Below are 14,312 nucleotides of genomic sequence, written 5' to 3'. Positions count from 1 at the left end.
TGTTGTTTTTTTCCCCTTGTTTCAGGTGACAGTCAATTGGTTCCAGCTACAGCAAGCCCAGGTGGTGTCTCTCCCCGTCAACCACCAGAGCCAGTGTGAAAATGCCAAGCTTTACGAGCCGGGCCAGCGATACATCGACTTTGTCAGGAGTTTGCCCACAGACGGACCTCGCCTGGAGTCCCACTCGTTTGATTCAGCTGTCTCACCAAACACAGGGTGAGACATCAACACACTGCCACCATGTGATCGCTAAAGACATCCATTAAACCAGTAAACAGTCAAGTAACACACTGATTTTTTTCACTACTGACAAAAAATGGAAAACATGGCTGTTTTTACGTAATCACAAGTAGGGCTCAAAAGAAAACGGATACTTGATAAAGAATATGTATGATCTTCCTTATCTTTATGAAAAATCTGGAAAATATAGACATAGGCTAATCAAACACAACCTATATCACACGGATTGTTTCTAACTGTAAATCTATAGCTCATGAAACTTATTGGAATATCACCAAAGTGCTTAACATTAAGTGAACTATATGAGATTTAACTATGTCAGCTTCCTCAGCTATCAGTGTTTATGTTTACAATCTCAGATCTTATCAAGGAAATGACAGAGTTATTTTTCTAAGACAGCTGCAGTGGGGAATTTCTGGGAAGGGGTCACAGTGCTAGGCAAAATTAGTTTACTATTGTTTCTGAATAGTTTAATTAATTTGACATTATCAGCCACAATTCAGATGTAAAGAAATTACTAATCTAGTGGAAGATTACAGTCTAGATGATTTCTATATCAACATGTAAATCTGTCTCATAGGATTCTGTGGGAATATGTGTGTTGAATGAGGATAAACAATAGGTTGTAAATCCTATGAAGTGGAATAAGTGCAGTATTATACTGTGTGGTGCTGTGTTGGTGAAAGGTAGGGTGGTTGTGTGAGTGAAAGAGCTTGTTTTGGTAAGTGCAAAACAATTGGGTTGGTCAGAGCTTCCTGCGGAAAAGACTGCGGTCACAAGAGAGAGGAGCTGGGGCTTATCATCAATTTCACTAAACCTCTTTTAAAAGTGACCTTTAGTAGTTTTCACACTAAATGCACATCGTCTTTAAGTATCCATGAAAACACAGTGGTCATTCTTCTGTACATGTGAGCAATTTTTAGTACCAGCCTCTATTTTTAATGTTTTCAATCAAAGCTTTGGTTTAAAAAAAAAAAAGTTAGTTTCCTTTTGAGAGAATTTTGTTGACACAGGTTTGCGGTCACACACGCACGCACACACACACACACATACACACACACACGGACTGGACCCCTGACATGGATATAAGGGAGTGCTTTGTTCTCAGTTAATTTTCTCCCTCTACTCCCCACCCCCCCATCTCTGATCTCCCTGATCAAAAGAATTCAGCTTGGGAGAGAGGAAATGTAACATAGACACAAGTATGTTTAAATATAGCAGCTGACCTACATATTGTATATTGGGAGATACAATAGGATACTCAGGGGGACTTAGCATTGTTTTTAATGGCTCGTTTGTCAGCCATTCGCAAGCCAAGATCAAAATTAATCCTTTAATCATCAGATTAAGTGCTCACTTCGATAGTAAGGTGGGGCTGATGTCATGATTTCATGATTATTTAGGGTCTGATGGAAATGCAAATACTGCAGCGTACTGTAGGAATTGCAGATATTCATTTTAATGTGTGATGGTTCGGCATGATTCTGGCTGTATTATTGCTCATCTTAACTGTCTGTTTAGTCTAATCTTAAGTTCCTGTTTAGTTTATCATTGCATAAATCAGAGAAAATAGATTGAGGATTTGTGCTTTTAAAGTTAAACTTGTTCCTTACCTGAATCAGTAGTCTATGGATGGAAGAATATGTAACAAAATGAACTTCACTTGACTAAAATATATTATGATTAGTATTTCCCCTGACAACAAAGAATACTATAACAAAACTCACTCATGGTGTCTGTGTAGTTTTCTGAGGTTTTATCAAACTGCCCAATTATTAAATTTTGAATTAAAGTCTGAAATGTGGTATTGATCCAGCTTCACACTAGACTTTGATGATAATGATTTTACTCATCAGCATCAATAATGTAATTTCTGAAAGACTCCTTCATCCTGCCATAATGAAATGAACTGCTGTTGGACTGGGATTTAGTAACCTTCTCACAATACAAGTCTGCAAGGTTTTTAAATGCTCCAAAATACTGGCCATCAGTAGTCCCAAAGCTTTGGTATCTGTGTTTCAACCTTTTAAAAATGCATGTTACTCAAACTTCAAGAGCCTCTTTGACTTCAGGACCAAAAAATTTCATTATTTTCACATTTTCCATACTTTCCCTCTACAGAATGCCTCTCAACAAGCGCTCACTAAGTGGCAGCCACTCATCCCACAGTAATCTGTCACAGGCATCCGTGACCTCTGACCTCCTTGGTGCAGATGACATGGACAGTCCCATCAATGCCCAACATGCCAAGGTTGCAGAAAGGCACTCCAACAGTAGCACTGACATCCAAGGTACAAAGATTTTCATTTAAGCTGCTGCTCTTCCAGTTTTATTTTTGACTGAGTACCTTTTTCAAATGTTTTGGTCAAGGAAGCTATCAAACACAATCAACCATGATATTGACTATGACTAGTTATTGAGTAAATTCTTCCTCATTCAAGTGAATAAAACTTATGACTGGTACTGTATGTATTCAAGTGGATCAGCCCAGATCCTTTCAGGCAGCATTGGGCTAGTGTGTGTGTGTGTGTGTGTCTGTGTGTGTGTGTGTGTGTGTGTGTCTGTGTGTGTGTCTGTGTGTGTGTGTGTGTGTGTGTGTGTGCGTGTGTGTGCGTGTGTGTGTGTGTGTGTGTGTGTGTGTGTGTGTGTGTGTGTGTGTGTGTGTTGTTCCAGAGATTCAACTCACAGATGAAATAGGAAATCCTCATAAAGCCCTGCAGTGCCTGTAGTCAGATGACAGGATCATTAAACACAGAGATTAATTTCAAGGGCCATTAAGTAACCTATGAGATTAAATAAACTCCTATTGGAAACAGAGGTTTCAGTAACATTGATATTTTACGGATGTCATTTGTTTATATCCAGCACTTCGGATTCAGGGCCCGTTTCGTCCCTGGCCCTCAGCCAGCCAGGGTGGAGGGATGTGCAGCGACTCTGAAAGTGCTGGAGGGAGCAGCGAGTCTCGCTCTATGGACTCACCCACTGCAAGCCCAGGTGGGGACAAGAGTTTATTGAGCTTTCAAATTTAGCTTTCTTAACAAGACACATAATTAACAGCGAATAACACATAATGAAAAAACAGACTACTGTATGTGTTAAGTATCTCCTGAATTAATATTCCAAGGGTTTTTCATATAGTAAAAATTGTCAGGTTTTTGTTCATTAATAAAAAGTCATACCAGTGTCCAGATTATTGACTCTGAAAAGCTTTTAATACACTATGTTGTAAAATAATCAATGGGTATTGAAGTTTGTAACTTAATAACTAATTAAGATGATAGTTATCTGACAACAGTAATCTTCAACTTCTGCATGAGTCTTTGCAAGCTGTCACACGTGTGCTATCATCTAAAATAACAAACAAGCTCACTTCCTGTAAAGCTTTTATGTTTGCTGTCTAGCCAAGAAAGTCAAGCCACCTGGTTCCCCCCCGCTTGCTACACACCTAGTTCTGAATTTCAGGTGCATCAGTCTGATGTCATTGATAAAGCAACCACCCTGTACAGATGATAGACCGGAGGTGCACTCAGTGGTTAAGTGCCCCCAGGGCCTCCAAACATTTTTGAACCTGATGTTCATCCATCATTGTTGCCATGTTATCTGAGAATCAAGGCATTTAGCAACCACTGACAGTGGGGCCTCTTTGTTGAGTGTTATGCAGCTGTGTTAGTTTACAATATACACACGTCAGATGTGTTGCTGCGGTGGAGGTTGTTTCTTTGTTTCCTCTGTTGCTGTGTTACAGCTTATGTGTCACAGTGTTCCTCTATAGATGTGATTAGAAGTCCTAAATCAGGGAGTGAAAGCCTCCTCTGAATGTTTGCAGAGGGGAATTTAAGGGTATCAGTGATTGCAGTTATTGTAACTTAAGACCTTTTGAAATGTGCTCTTATTGTCAGGTGACCTTTTAAATGTGACACTTCAAACTGCAGCATGTGTCCCTTTTTCACTGATTACAATATCACAATGAAAACAGATCTGTTGCAGCCTAAAGGGATACAGTACACATATTATTAAATATTTATTTATCTGACTGAAATCTATCTTGCACAAGTTTCAGTATAAGAATGTGTCATCTCCCATGTCACATTTTGTACTGAACAGTGTCAGTCTCTGGCTGATGGAGGATTGAAGGTTGTCATTGCATTATTAGCAATATATCAAAATGGTGAAAATGGTGATCATGTTAATTCCAATTGTGCGAAAATACCTGCAGCCACCACACCCAACCCATCACCCACCCTCTAGAGTCTGATCCTGCTGAGCCTCCTTAAATGGGCTCATCAGAAAATTAAAAATGGAGCCTATTAGAAATCATTGATCATTCAATGTAAGTGTGAATCACTGTGAATTTAATTATCAGCAACATGTAGTGGACCACCCCTTTTTATTTGGTGCACTACATTCTGAGACCAGGGCTCAGTAATTGACAAGCTTGGTGTGAGTGTGGAGATGTGGACTTACTGGTGTGTGCTTCCTTACTGTTCAGGAGACTTCAAGAGGAGATTACCCAGGACCCCCTCCACCGGCACCATGTCGTCTGCCGATGACCTAGATGACAGGGAGCCTCCCTCGCCTTCTGATAATGGTGAGTTGCACATTTTTATGAAACCAAATGTGTCTCCTGCTCTGTTTAAACTGTATATTGTCTGTCCTGATAGTTCTTAAAGTACCAATTTATTCACTTAACTTTATTTATTTAAATGTTAACTTTTTTCTCTACCTTCATTGTGCAGGTTTAAATGAGATGGTAATAGAGACAGCCAGCTCTCCAGGTCCCTTTAGAAACACGCAGATGTCCAAGGCCGCTCAAACCCACAAGCTGAGAAAACTTCGAGCGCCCTCAAAGTGTCGAGAGTGCGATGGCCTGGTGGTGTTTCACGGAGCAGAGTGCGAGGAGGTAACCTTGGTTTCTTTTCTTTCTCTCTTTTTTTTTAATCATTTATTTTAGATCAAATAGAACAAAAATGCAGCACAACCATGACCTTCTATTTGGAACTTTAGTAAAAAGCAGTGTGCCCACAGCATTTAGAGTATTACAAATTCCAAGATGAGCATTGCCAAAGTTTCACAACGGACTCTTTATCACTCATGGTGAGCAGAAATCAAACAAAAACAAAAGCGAGAGACCACCTCTCCCCTCATCAAAATATTTGAATAAAGGGAAAAGTTGAAACTGGCCACAAGTTCCCCTCAGAGACCAAATCCACCAACTGGTCTCAGCTGGGGGAGCGGGCAGTGGAAACTGAGGACCTTTTGTTCAACTTCTGAGGAGTCCCCTCCATCACCCATGTGCCCCCTCTGTTTATTTTAGATCCAGTTTCTTTCCATATTTATTAGACACTATACACAGAACAAGACAATAAAAAAATGTTTAATGGAAACATTTTTTTTATAAATTGGTTATGTAAGCTGGTAGACACATTGACAAGCAACTGACACAAGAATGCAACTCCGCAGTGTGCTGGAGTCGTTCCATGGAACTGGTTCAAGGGGCTACAAGAGGTGAAGCTTTATTTGTTGGCTTTTTTGTGTCAATTCAAGGGGTAGTTAACAAAAAAGCTTCTTTTGTGAGTGCATATTTTTGTGCCCGAGCTGTAAAAAGCCTGAACCAGCTGGATTTAATGGTTTGAATGGGTTTAGTAGGGGAGATGTAGAAACAGAGTGTCTATGGGTCCCTTAATAATCTCAAAGGCTTGAATCAATTAGGTTTCATTATTAAATAGTCTATTAAAACTTTACGTGTGTTACATTTGTTACTGGGGCTGTTAAAAACATGCAGCCTTAACTAGAGATTTAAATTGGGTCATGGGTTATTTTCTTCTCTTACGTTGTCCAAATAAACGTGGGTTTGTAGGGTCACTTATTGTGGTTGTGTGACATTACGGTGCGTACGGTTCATTCTGACTTTATCCTTTTGAAAAATGTTGAACTTTATAACTGAAATGCCAAATGTGTTATGTGTGCAGTGTTCGTTAGCCTGCCATAAGAAGTGTCTGGAAACCCTGGCCATCCAATGTGGCCATAAGAAGCTTCAGGGGAGGCTGCACCTCTTTGGCATTGACTTCACGCAGGCAGCTAAGAACAGCCAGGACAGCATCCCCTTCATCATACGGAAGTGTACATCGGAAATTGAGAACAGAGCACTCAACATTAAGGTATTTTTCAGTCAAATATGAAAGACGTTAAGCGTTTTTAACCATAAACTTATTATTGTTAGACCAGTAAAATGTTATTACTTCTACGAGATGGATGTTTGGTAAAAATCCTGTTCATAATCCTGCAGCTGTCCTGTGCTTACCCACATTCACCATAGCAATCCTGAAAATACATCAAATTTTCCTGTGTTGAATGCATTTTGTTTTTGTGCTGTGAAGGGGATCTACCGCGTGAATGGCGCCAAGTCTCGGGTAGAGAAGTTGTGCCAAGCGTTTGAGAATGGCAAGGACCTGGTGGAGCTTTCCGAGCTTTACCCCCATGACATCAGCAACGTACTCAAACTCTACTTGAGACAGGTAGGCTGCTGTTAACAACGTAGCAAGACAGCTTACAGTGTTTAGGCATCTGTACAAAGCCAGCAAAGATCCAGACAAGGACATGATGTGGTTAAAAGTGTATTCGGCAGAACAAAACCACAGCAGTGGTATTTTCCTTGTTTGTTTTTGGAACATGTATCTTACCTCTTGTCCCATAATTGCTTATCTCTTTTCTAATTCTGTCCCACTTGTTTATTTACTTACGTATTTTGGTTCTCTGTTTATTATTAGCTTCTTTGTTTGATTTGTTTTGATTACTCATTTTTTTCCTCCACACTTTCCTTTGCAGCTTCCAGAGCCCCTCATCCTGTTCCGCTACTATAATGACTTTATCGGTTTGGCCAAGGAAAGCCAGAGCATCATCTTGGAGGAACTGGAGGCCTTTCGCCTCAGTCCCACCCCGGTGACCCCATCCCAAGTCAGTGTGGAGCTCAACCGGGTCCTCTTCAAGATCAAGGACCTGCTGAGGCAGCTTCCACTTGCTCATTACAAAACACTGCAGTTCCTCATAGAGCATCTGCACCGGTAGGCACTACTGCTTCTGCTCAGTATGCAATTAATTTTCACAGCATGTCATTTTACAAGTAGGGATGTCAATCTTATTTTTAGTCAGGAACTCAATGAAGCATTCAGTAGAGAAATTATGGCTTTAAACAGATCACAAATTATCATATTAGTTTTAATTTTTTCACTCCTTTTCCTTTCTCCCTAGGGTGACAGAGCAATCAGAGGAGAATAAGATGACAGCGAGCAACTTGGGTATCATCTTTGGCCCAACACTGATCAAGCCAAGACAGGCGGATGCCGAAGTATCCCTTTCCTCTCTGGTGGATTATCCCTATCAGGCACTCATCGTGGAGCTCCTCATCAGACACTACGAGATGATCTTTGACACCCCACTCAGTCCCCTTGGCAGCACCTCACCCACAGAGGTTGATGGCTATCACCGCCTCACCCCCCAGGAGAAGGAGCGGCAGCTGAGCAGGCACTCCAAGTCGCTGGGAGACATTAAGGAGGTACGGCCGAGAGGCATAACAGGAAATGATTTCAGAAAAGTTGGTTTCCTCTTGTGTGCTGCTTGTTCTCTTACTAAAAATAGATTTAGTTAATATTGTACAGTTGTACGATCGTCACTGAACATAAAACGGTACATTGATGCAGTTTTTTTCTGTCCTTGTCCATCTTATCATTACAGCAGAGCTCTAAGGTGTATAAGAGGCATTCCTCAATAATTCCCTCTTCCCATTTGTTGGCGGAGGTTCAGGAGACTGCACCAAGCCTTGATGGAAGTGATTTTGAACCAGGTCAGTATTTTTAAAAAGCTAGATCATAAAAGAAATATCATTCGTCCCCCTATTATTAATAATCCAGAAATACAGTACACACTTAACTTAATTTACCCTTGTCAATATGTTTGTTTAACATATTGTTCCTCTCTCTATTTGAAGCTGACAATGCGGATTCAGAGGCCTTCAATGGGGTTTTGTCATCGAGTGTCACTGAGGGTCCGAAACCTGGCGAACGAGGGCTCTGTCGCTCTCAACAAATCACCATCACCAGGGTGCAGCTTCGACATCCTCGCAAACTCTTGCGGCCAGTTAGCATGCCAGCCGAGCAGATCCTCAACCGAGGCCAAGTGGACGAGAATAACAGCCGGAACAGTATTGATGAAGATGACAGGAGAGGAGGCATTTGCAGCCAGTCCATTGAAGAGGTGGACGAAAGTGAGAAAACAAAATTGCGTGCAGGGACACATTACCGGAGTACATTTATTGACACCCAGACATTGCGCAGAACTTGGGACAAGCAGTACAAGCACCACGATGTTACTTCGAGGACTGTTAGAATTGTGTCCAGTATGTCCACAGAAACAGCAGTGGATGCCAGCAACTTATCAGCTTCTCTGCCGGTATCAACAAACTTCCTTGGAACTTCTGGTGGCTCTATAAGTACCATCTACCCTAACAGACCTTATACTGTCGCAGTGCGACCCAGCAGGACTTTGAGAAGGGAGGACAATGTAACAAAGTACAACCCTATCACAACAGCTTTCAGGGCCCCCAGGACTCTCCAGCCTCCCCCAGGAACTTTCTACAAGCCCCCATCAGGGAGCAAAACCAAAGCGCTGCAGAACTGTGTGTTAACCAACAGTGCTGAGGAAGAAGATGAGGAGGAAGAGGAGGAGGAGGAGGAGGAGGAGGAAGAGGATGATGAGGATGAGGATGAGGAGTTGGGTCTTGAGATAGAAGTGTCTGTAGATGAGCCTCTTGAGGAGGACATTGAGGCCGAGCAGGCGGCCATGTCTCAGTCTCCCAGCCCTAGCCCTGAGGAACTGGGCCCAAACCAGGCCAAACCAGTGTACCAGAGACTAAGGCCCAGACGCCTCCAAGAGGTAGAACATAGAGAGGCTCATTTCGTGTGATCTTCTAACACCCATAATGTCTTGGGCCATCACGGATCAAAGACACAGTGATCGAATGTGCCATATTTTCTATTAGAGAAAGAAAAAGAAACATCTGCATTGACTCAATGTAAAGAAAAGGACTAGATGTATGATATATGGGCACTGTGCGGAGAAGTAATGAACCTTTGGTCCTCAAAAGACAAACAGGATGCACTTGAAATACTGTATATTTTTTAACACGATTCACCAATATTTCATTTACCAATCACTTGCTCAATACACACCAGGTCGGAATATTTATAATTCTTTTTTGAAACTGTGCAATTACATTTTGTTTGAATATTTTGTATAGCGTTCTTACAGACTTACTATCTATGTATGTTTATATACCAAAAAGCTATATTTGAATCGTTACAATAGTGCATGTAGCCACAACACTGAAATAAAAACAAGTTTGGTGCACTTCTCTGACATCAATACTCCACAAATCTTTTCTGAGTTGTGTTTCTACCTACTGTGAGTCAGAATGTTTTAAACTGTTACACTTAGGCTATAATTAATCATTTTGCTAATAACTTGTGTATAAAGCAATGTAATGACTTCTGTCACATGCTGTACTGGGTATCTGTATTGGCATTCGGCAATGCTATGAAGCACCAGTTGCAAAGGGTATACATCCACTTGTTTTTATACTTTTGAACATGTATGGTGTCAACTTACACTGATCTGAAAAGCTTTTAGAGATGCCATTGGATTCAATCATGGCATTATCTTTCTTATTTTAATATACCATTTACATTTCTTGATAGCCAAAGCTGTTTTTTTTTTCTTTTTACAACTGAAGTAGTTTTATTAATAACCTAAACCTTACAGGTTCTTTGTAAGTAATAGGAGGCGCATCATTTATTTAAATGGTATCTGTTTTTCATGGTAATCTACACGGTTGACAGAATGTTAAAAAGTTCAATGTAAAAAAACAGGTACATGAAAACGAACACCCTTTTGTAACTTATTAAAATATATCTGACAACTTCCAACCATGATGGTCTGTTTTCTTGTTTCCTGACAATTTTTCAAACCTGCAACAACTTAATTTAACAGAGGAGAATGATTCTAGGAGTTATGCAATGTGCACCTCTTGTTTAGGACAAAAAGCTTGATCCATTTAACACAGTCATCTCATTTTGGCTTTTACCAGGCAGTGATGGCCTGTGAATGTTTAGAGAACTTTAGCTCTTGTTAATTAAAATGTACATACTTATTATTTAATAGAAGAAGGATTATAACAGTGGTAGGATTATATCTAACAGAGGCCAGGTGGTTAGGTCATGTAGGCCTCTACAAATGGATGAGAGGGGTTAGCGGTCTCCAAGCACTGAGAAAGGAGATTAAATCAATCTGCTTAACTATTCACAAGGTCTGGAAACTAGCTGTGTTTGCAACCCCAAGGAGCTCTCGGTACAATATGTGGTCTTATGCTGTTTTCATTTGGTATCGATCTTCAGTGCAAGTTTTCCACTGAGGTAAGTGATATGCTACACCGGACAACAACTATATTTTGATATTTAGTCTTAAGTATATATAATAAGTCATGTTGTAGCCTTAAAATTGTTCTGTAGTTGTAAAGGTAATTTTGCTACAGGCACAAGGAATGGACCATATTCAAGTTGTTTGCTGGTAGAAATAACCATGGAAAGTACTTAGAGCATATTTATAGATAGTGGAAAGGTCCCTAATAGTAACGCTGTTCATGTGAAGTGTCTTGAGCTAATTAACCTTATTAGAGGGCTATAGCAAGACTTCACCCGGAGCACTCACTGGATGAATGGATGGCTGCCACTGTGATGCACACAGGTGGTCGTCTGCTAAATTTAAAGCAAATTATTTCAACGGTTAATTAATGATTTTGTAAAGTATGCGGTGGCTTTATGTAGTTCATAAGAGTATTGTGGACTGGTTGAATACAGGCTTGTAGGCTGGTGCCAGCCCCTGGAGGGGTGAAAAGGAGGAGCTATGGGGGCAGGAACGCAGGTCAGACTCCTGCTGTGGAAGAACTGGACCATCCGCAGGAGGCAGAGGGTAAAATCCTCTCATCCATCATTTACACACTACATTTATCCCTGTGAGGGGTGCTGGTAGCCAAAATGTCAATCTATGCCTATGATACCACCTTCTTTACTTTAAAGGCAATTTACTGTCATTTAAATTTGCATAATGCATTGTAAAATATTCCATCAAAGAAGTACTCCACTGCTGCCTTTATTTAAGAGTTTCGGTTGGTGGTAATTGCTTCTAATATGTTAGCAAAATCAGTGTTTTGTCTCAGTTATTAGCTCCTTTTAAAAAAAGGCATATATTTCTGTCAAGTCATTTTCTCTAAATATTCAAAACCAAAAATTAGCATTAGAGGGCTTTACTCTCTGCACAACATAAGTAACTTCAACAATAAGGTAATGAATCATTTTAATTATTGCAGCTGAGATTTGCAGGGTTGCAGACCATATACTAAGAAATTTCTGACCTACAGCATGTTCTGTTAAGGTTGATCATGGGACTCTAGTGGCATTTTGAAAGTTGTTTTGAAAGTATTGTATTTAATTATACCAGTTCACACCCTTCCGCTTAATTCACTTTTTTTATTATCATGTCAAATATGATACTTTCCATTATTTCATCAGTATAATGTTACATTAATTGTAATATATAGTACAGTACAATCAGTAGTGTGAACACAGTGCTGTGGCATTATTTGACTATCGCGCCAGCTTGTATACTATCTGGAAGTCTACTTCCAGATAGTATACTATTTCATACACCAAAGACAAATAAATTAACATCTGGTAAACGTGTAACTCATTCACTGCTTTCAAACACCATTTAGAATAAAATGCATATTTAGAAAGTTCCTGTTATGTATTTAAACTTTCCAACCAGGTGCGTTTCTTCATGGAGATCATGTGGCCTGTTATTTTGTTCATGGGACTGGTGTGGCTAAGAAGAGTGAACCCACTCTACCGTCAACATGAATGTAAGCAAAGAACTCTTTATCAGAAAATACCACCAGCCGTTCCACCCACAGAGACAGAAGTACAGTATCCTCATGGCGTCCTATTCATAAATGTTGATTAATGACTTGTTTAAGCACTGAAAGCCAACAACATCTCCTCTACCTCAGGCCACTTCCCCAACAAGGCCATGCCCTCCACAGGAGTCTTGCCATGGATCCAGGGAATCTTCTGTAATGCCAACAACCCATGTTTCCAGTACCCCACCCGTGGTGAATCCCCCGGCTTGGTGTCCAACTACAACAACTCCATGTGAGCAGCACCCTGGGCTGATAGCGGGAGGTCATTTTTAAGGCTAGAGGTGTTGAATTCCTAGGAAACATTTGTTCTGAGATGAAAGGGCAGGATTATACAAAGAAGTCAAAAAGAATGTGTTTAACTGACTCTGGATTACTGGTGATGTACTGTACTGTTTATTGGTTCCAAACCTCAGTGTGTGCATGCATTCACATGTAAATACACAGTAGCTATATGATGTTAATCTGTGCCTTCATGTCACTGAAAACAAGACTAAATGTGTGTAATCTGTTATTGAACTTTCTCCTCAGACTGGCTCGCTTCTATTCGGATGCTCAGGAGCTTCTTTTTAATGACCCAGAGTTCTTAAAGCTTGAACGCCTCTGGAGGGAACTATATGCCATGAGCAACTTCATGGACACCTTGCGGACTCGTCCTAAACAGATTTCAGGTCAGTGCTAAGGTTTCATCAACATATTGCAAAAACACTGTCAACCATGGTCAGTCTGGTTGGTCTGATGATTTGGGAATCATGTTTAAAACCTGTAATGGTTATCTCTCTGACGTTATATGATATGTCCTTATTGCGAAAATTATTTTATTTCCCAGTACTGTCACAGTGGTTGCTCTCTACTTTATAAAGATATCATGAAACATTTAAGGTTTTTGTGAGTTAATCATGAGAGAAGGATGAGTCTTCTTTGTGCTGCAGATTTAATAGTAATTGAAACCACAACCAGCAAGTAAACAAACCAGGCATCCAACAAATTGGCTTCATCTTGTTGTGAATTCACAGTTTACTTCATACAACACATGTTTTCCCATCAGCCGGTCTGCATATCTGTATATGTAACAGGATTACATCACATGGGTTTAAGAAAGGCCCATAACGTAAGCTGCTTTCTTTCTCTACCATGCGTGTTTATTTGGTGGGAAAGCAATTCATGTTCCCCCTGAGAGATCAAAAACCACTGGTCCCATCACTCAAGGGACACCATGCTAACAATACTCTATTCATATCAACATATAGGCCTACTGTATACATGCACGTATAAGCTGCACACACACTGTGCTACCCTGCTAGCAAAATAAATCTTTGTGATGGGAGTGGGATGAAACTAAGTGCATTCCAGCCTGTGGATGGTTATGTCTGGCCACTCTTCATGCTGCCGCTCTCATGGAGAAATATGGAAATGGACTAACTGAGCTAACAGAGATACAGATCCACATTCCACCACGGCTCAAGTTCCCATGAGCCCCGGGAAGGAAAATTGAATCATGATGAGAACCAAGTTATGTAATTGATGAAATGTACTCCTCATGACTAGTCATATGAAACAGAAAATGGCGAGTGTCTGAGTGGGTGTATTTCATCTCCAGGGATCCTTAATTATGAGTAAGTTGTATGTGTGTTCTTATCCCATTAATGTGTGCGTGCATCTGTGTCCATGGGTCCATCATGTGTATATCCCATAGTAATATAGCCAAAAATAAAGGCCTGTTGACTGATGGCCAGTGATAGCATCATGATGGATATCCTTAAAGTAGTTCTAAATGTAGGGAAATATACTAATTTGCTTTTGATGCCACTTTCCTGGCTGTCTGTTAGATGTGAAGCTACAGCTAATTAGCTTAGCTTAACTCAATGACTGAAGTTTAATCTTGTTAATTTCATTGGTGTAAAAATGGCAACTGAATGTTTTACCAAGGTTACGTGCTGCATTATTGTTCAGGCAGGAGCAGTTGCCAGGCTAGATGTTTCCAAAGTTTTCAGTCTTTGTGCAAAGCTAAGCTAACTAGCAGCTGGCTGTGGCCTTCAATTTGACAGAC

General features: G+C 40.5%; 2 protein-coding genes across 3 annotated transcripts in view; both read left to right on the top strand.

Moving 5' to 3' along the window:
• arhgap29a (Rho GTPase activating protein 29a) overlaps window positions 1–10,217 on the top strand; it is a 33,651-nt gene extending 23,434 nt beyond the window's left edge. The window contains exons 13-23 of one of the 2 annotated variants that reach the window (XM_053342185.1): window positions 26–216; window positions 2,362–2,531; window positions 3,106–3,234; window positions 4,730–4,828; window positions 4,977–5,140; window positions 6,210–6,398; window positions 6,618–6,755; window positions 7,066–7,301; window positions 7,489–7,792; window positions 7,975–8,080; window positions 8,225–10,217. In XM_053342185.1, coding sequence (XP_053198160.1) covers window positions 26–216; window positions 2,362–2,531; window positions 3,106–3,234; window positions 4,730–4,828; window positions 4,977–5,140; window positions 6,210–6,398; window positions 6,618–6,755; window positions 7,066–7,301; window positions 7,489–7,792; window positions 7,975–8,080; window positions 8,225–9,198 — 2,700 coding nt within the window. In that variant the 3' untranslated portion in view covers window positions 9,199–10,217. Of the gene's footprint in view, window positions 1–25; window positions 217–2,361; window positions 2,532–3,105; window positions 3,235–4,729; window positions 4,829–4,976; window positions 5,141–6,209; window positions 6,399–6,617; window positions 6,756–7,065; window positions 7,302–7,488; window positions 7,793–7,971; window positions 8,081–8,224 lie in introns of both variants that reach the window. The other variant, XM_053342184.1, reaches the window with a different exon arrangement.
• Window positions 10,218–11,193: 976 nt separating this feature from the next.
• Window positions 11,194–14,312, top strand: part of abca4a (ATP-binding cassette, sub-family A (ABC1), member 4a) — a 31,919-nt gene continuing 28,800 nt past the window's right edge. The window contains exons 1-4 of the mRNA XM_053342739.1: window positions 11,194–11,259; window positions 12,115–12,208; window positions 12,356–12,497; window positions 12,794–12,933. Coding sequence (XP_053198714.1) covers window positions 11,194–11,259; window positions 12,115–12,208; window positions 12,356–12,497; window positions 12,794–12,933 — 442 coding nt within the window. The remainder of the gene's footprint in view (window positions 11,260–12,114; window positions 12,209–12,355; window positions 12,498–12,793; window positions 12,934–14,312) is intronic.

The sequence above is a fragment of the Scomber japonicus genome, chromosome 21 (assembly GCF_027409825.1).
Source record: "Scomber japonicus isolate fScoJap1 chromosome 21, fScoJap1.pri, whole genome shotgun sequence".
Classification (NCBI taxonomy): Eukaryota; Metazoa; Chordata; class Actinopteri; order Scombriformes; family Scombridae; genus Scomber; species Scomber japonicus.
The sequence above is the reverse complement of the archived record's forward strand: the minus strand, read 5'-3'. Positions and strand labels throughout refer to the sequence as shown.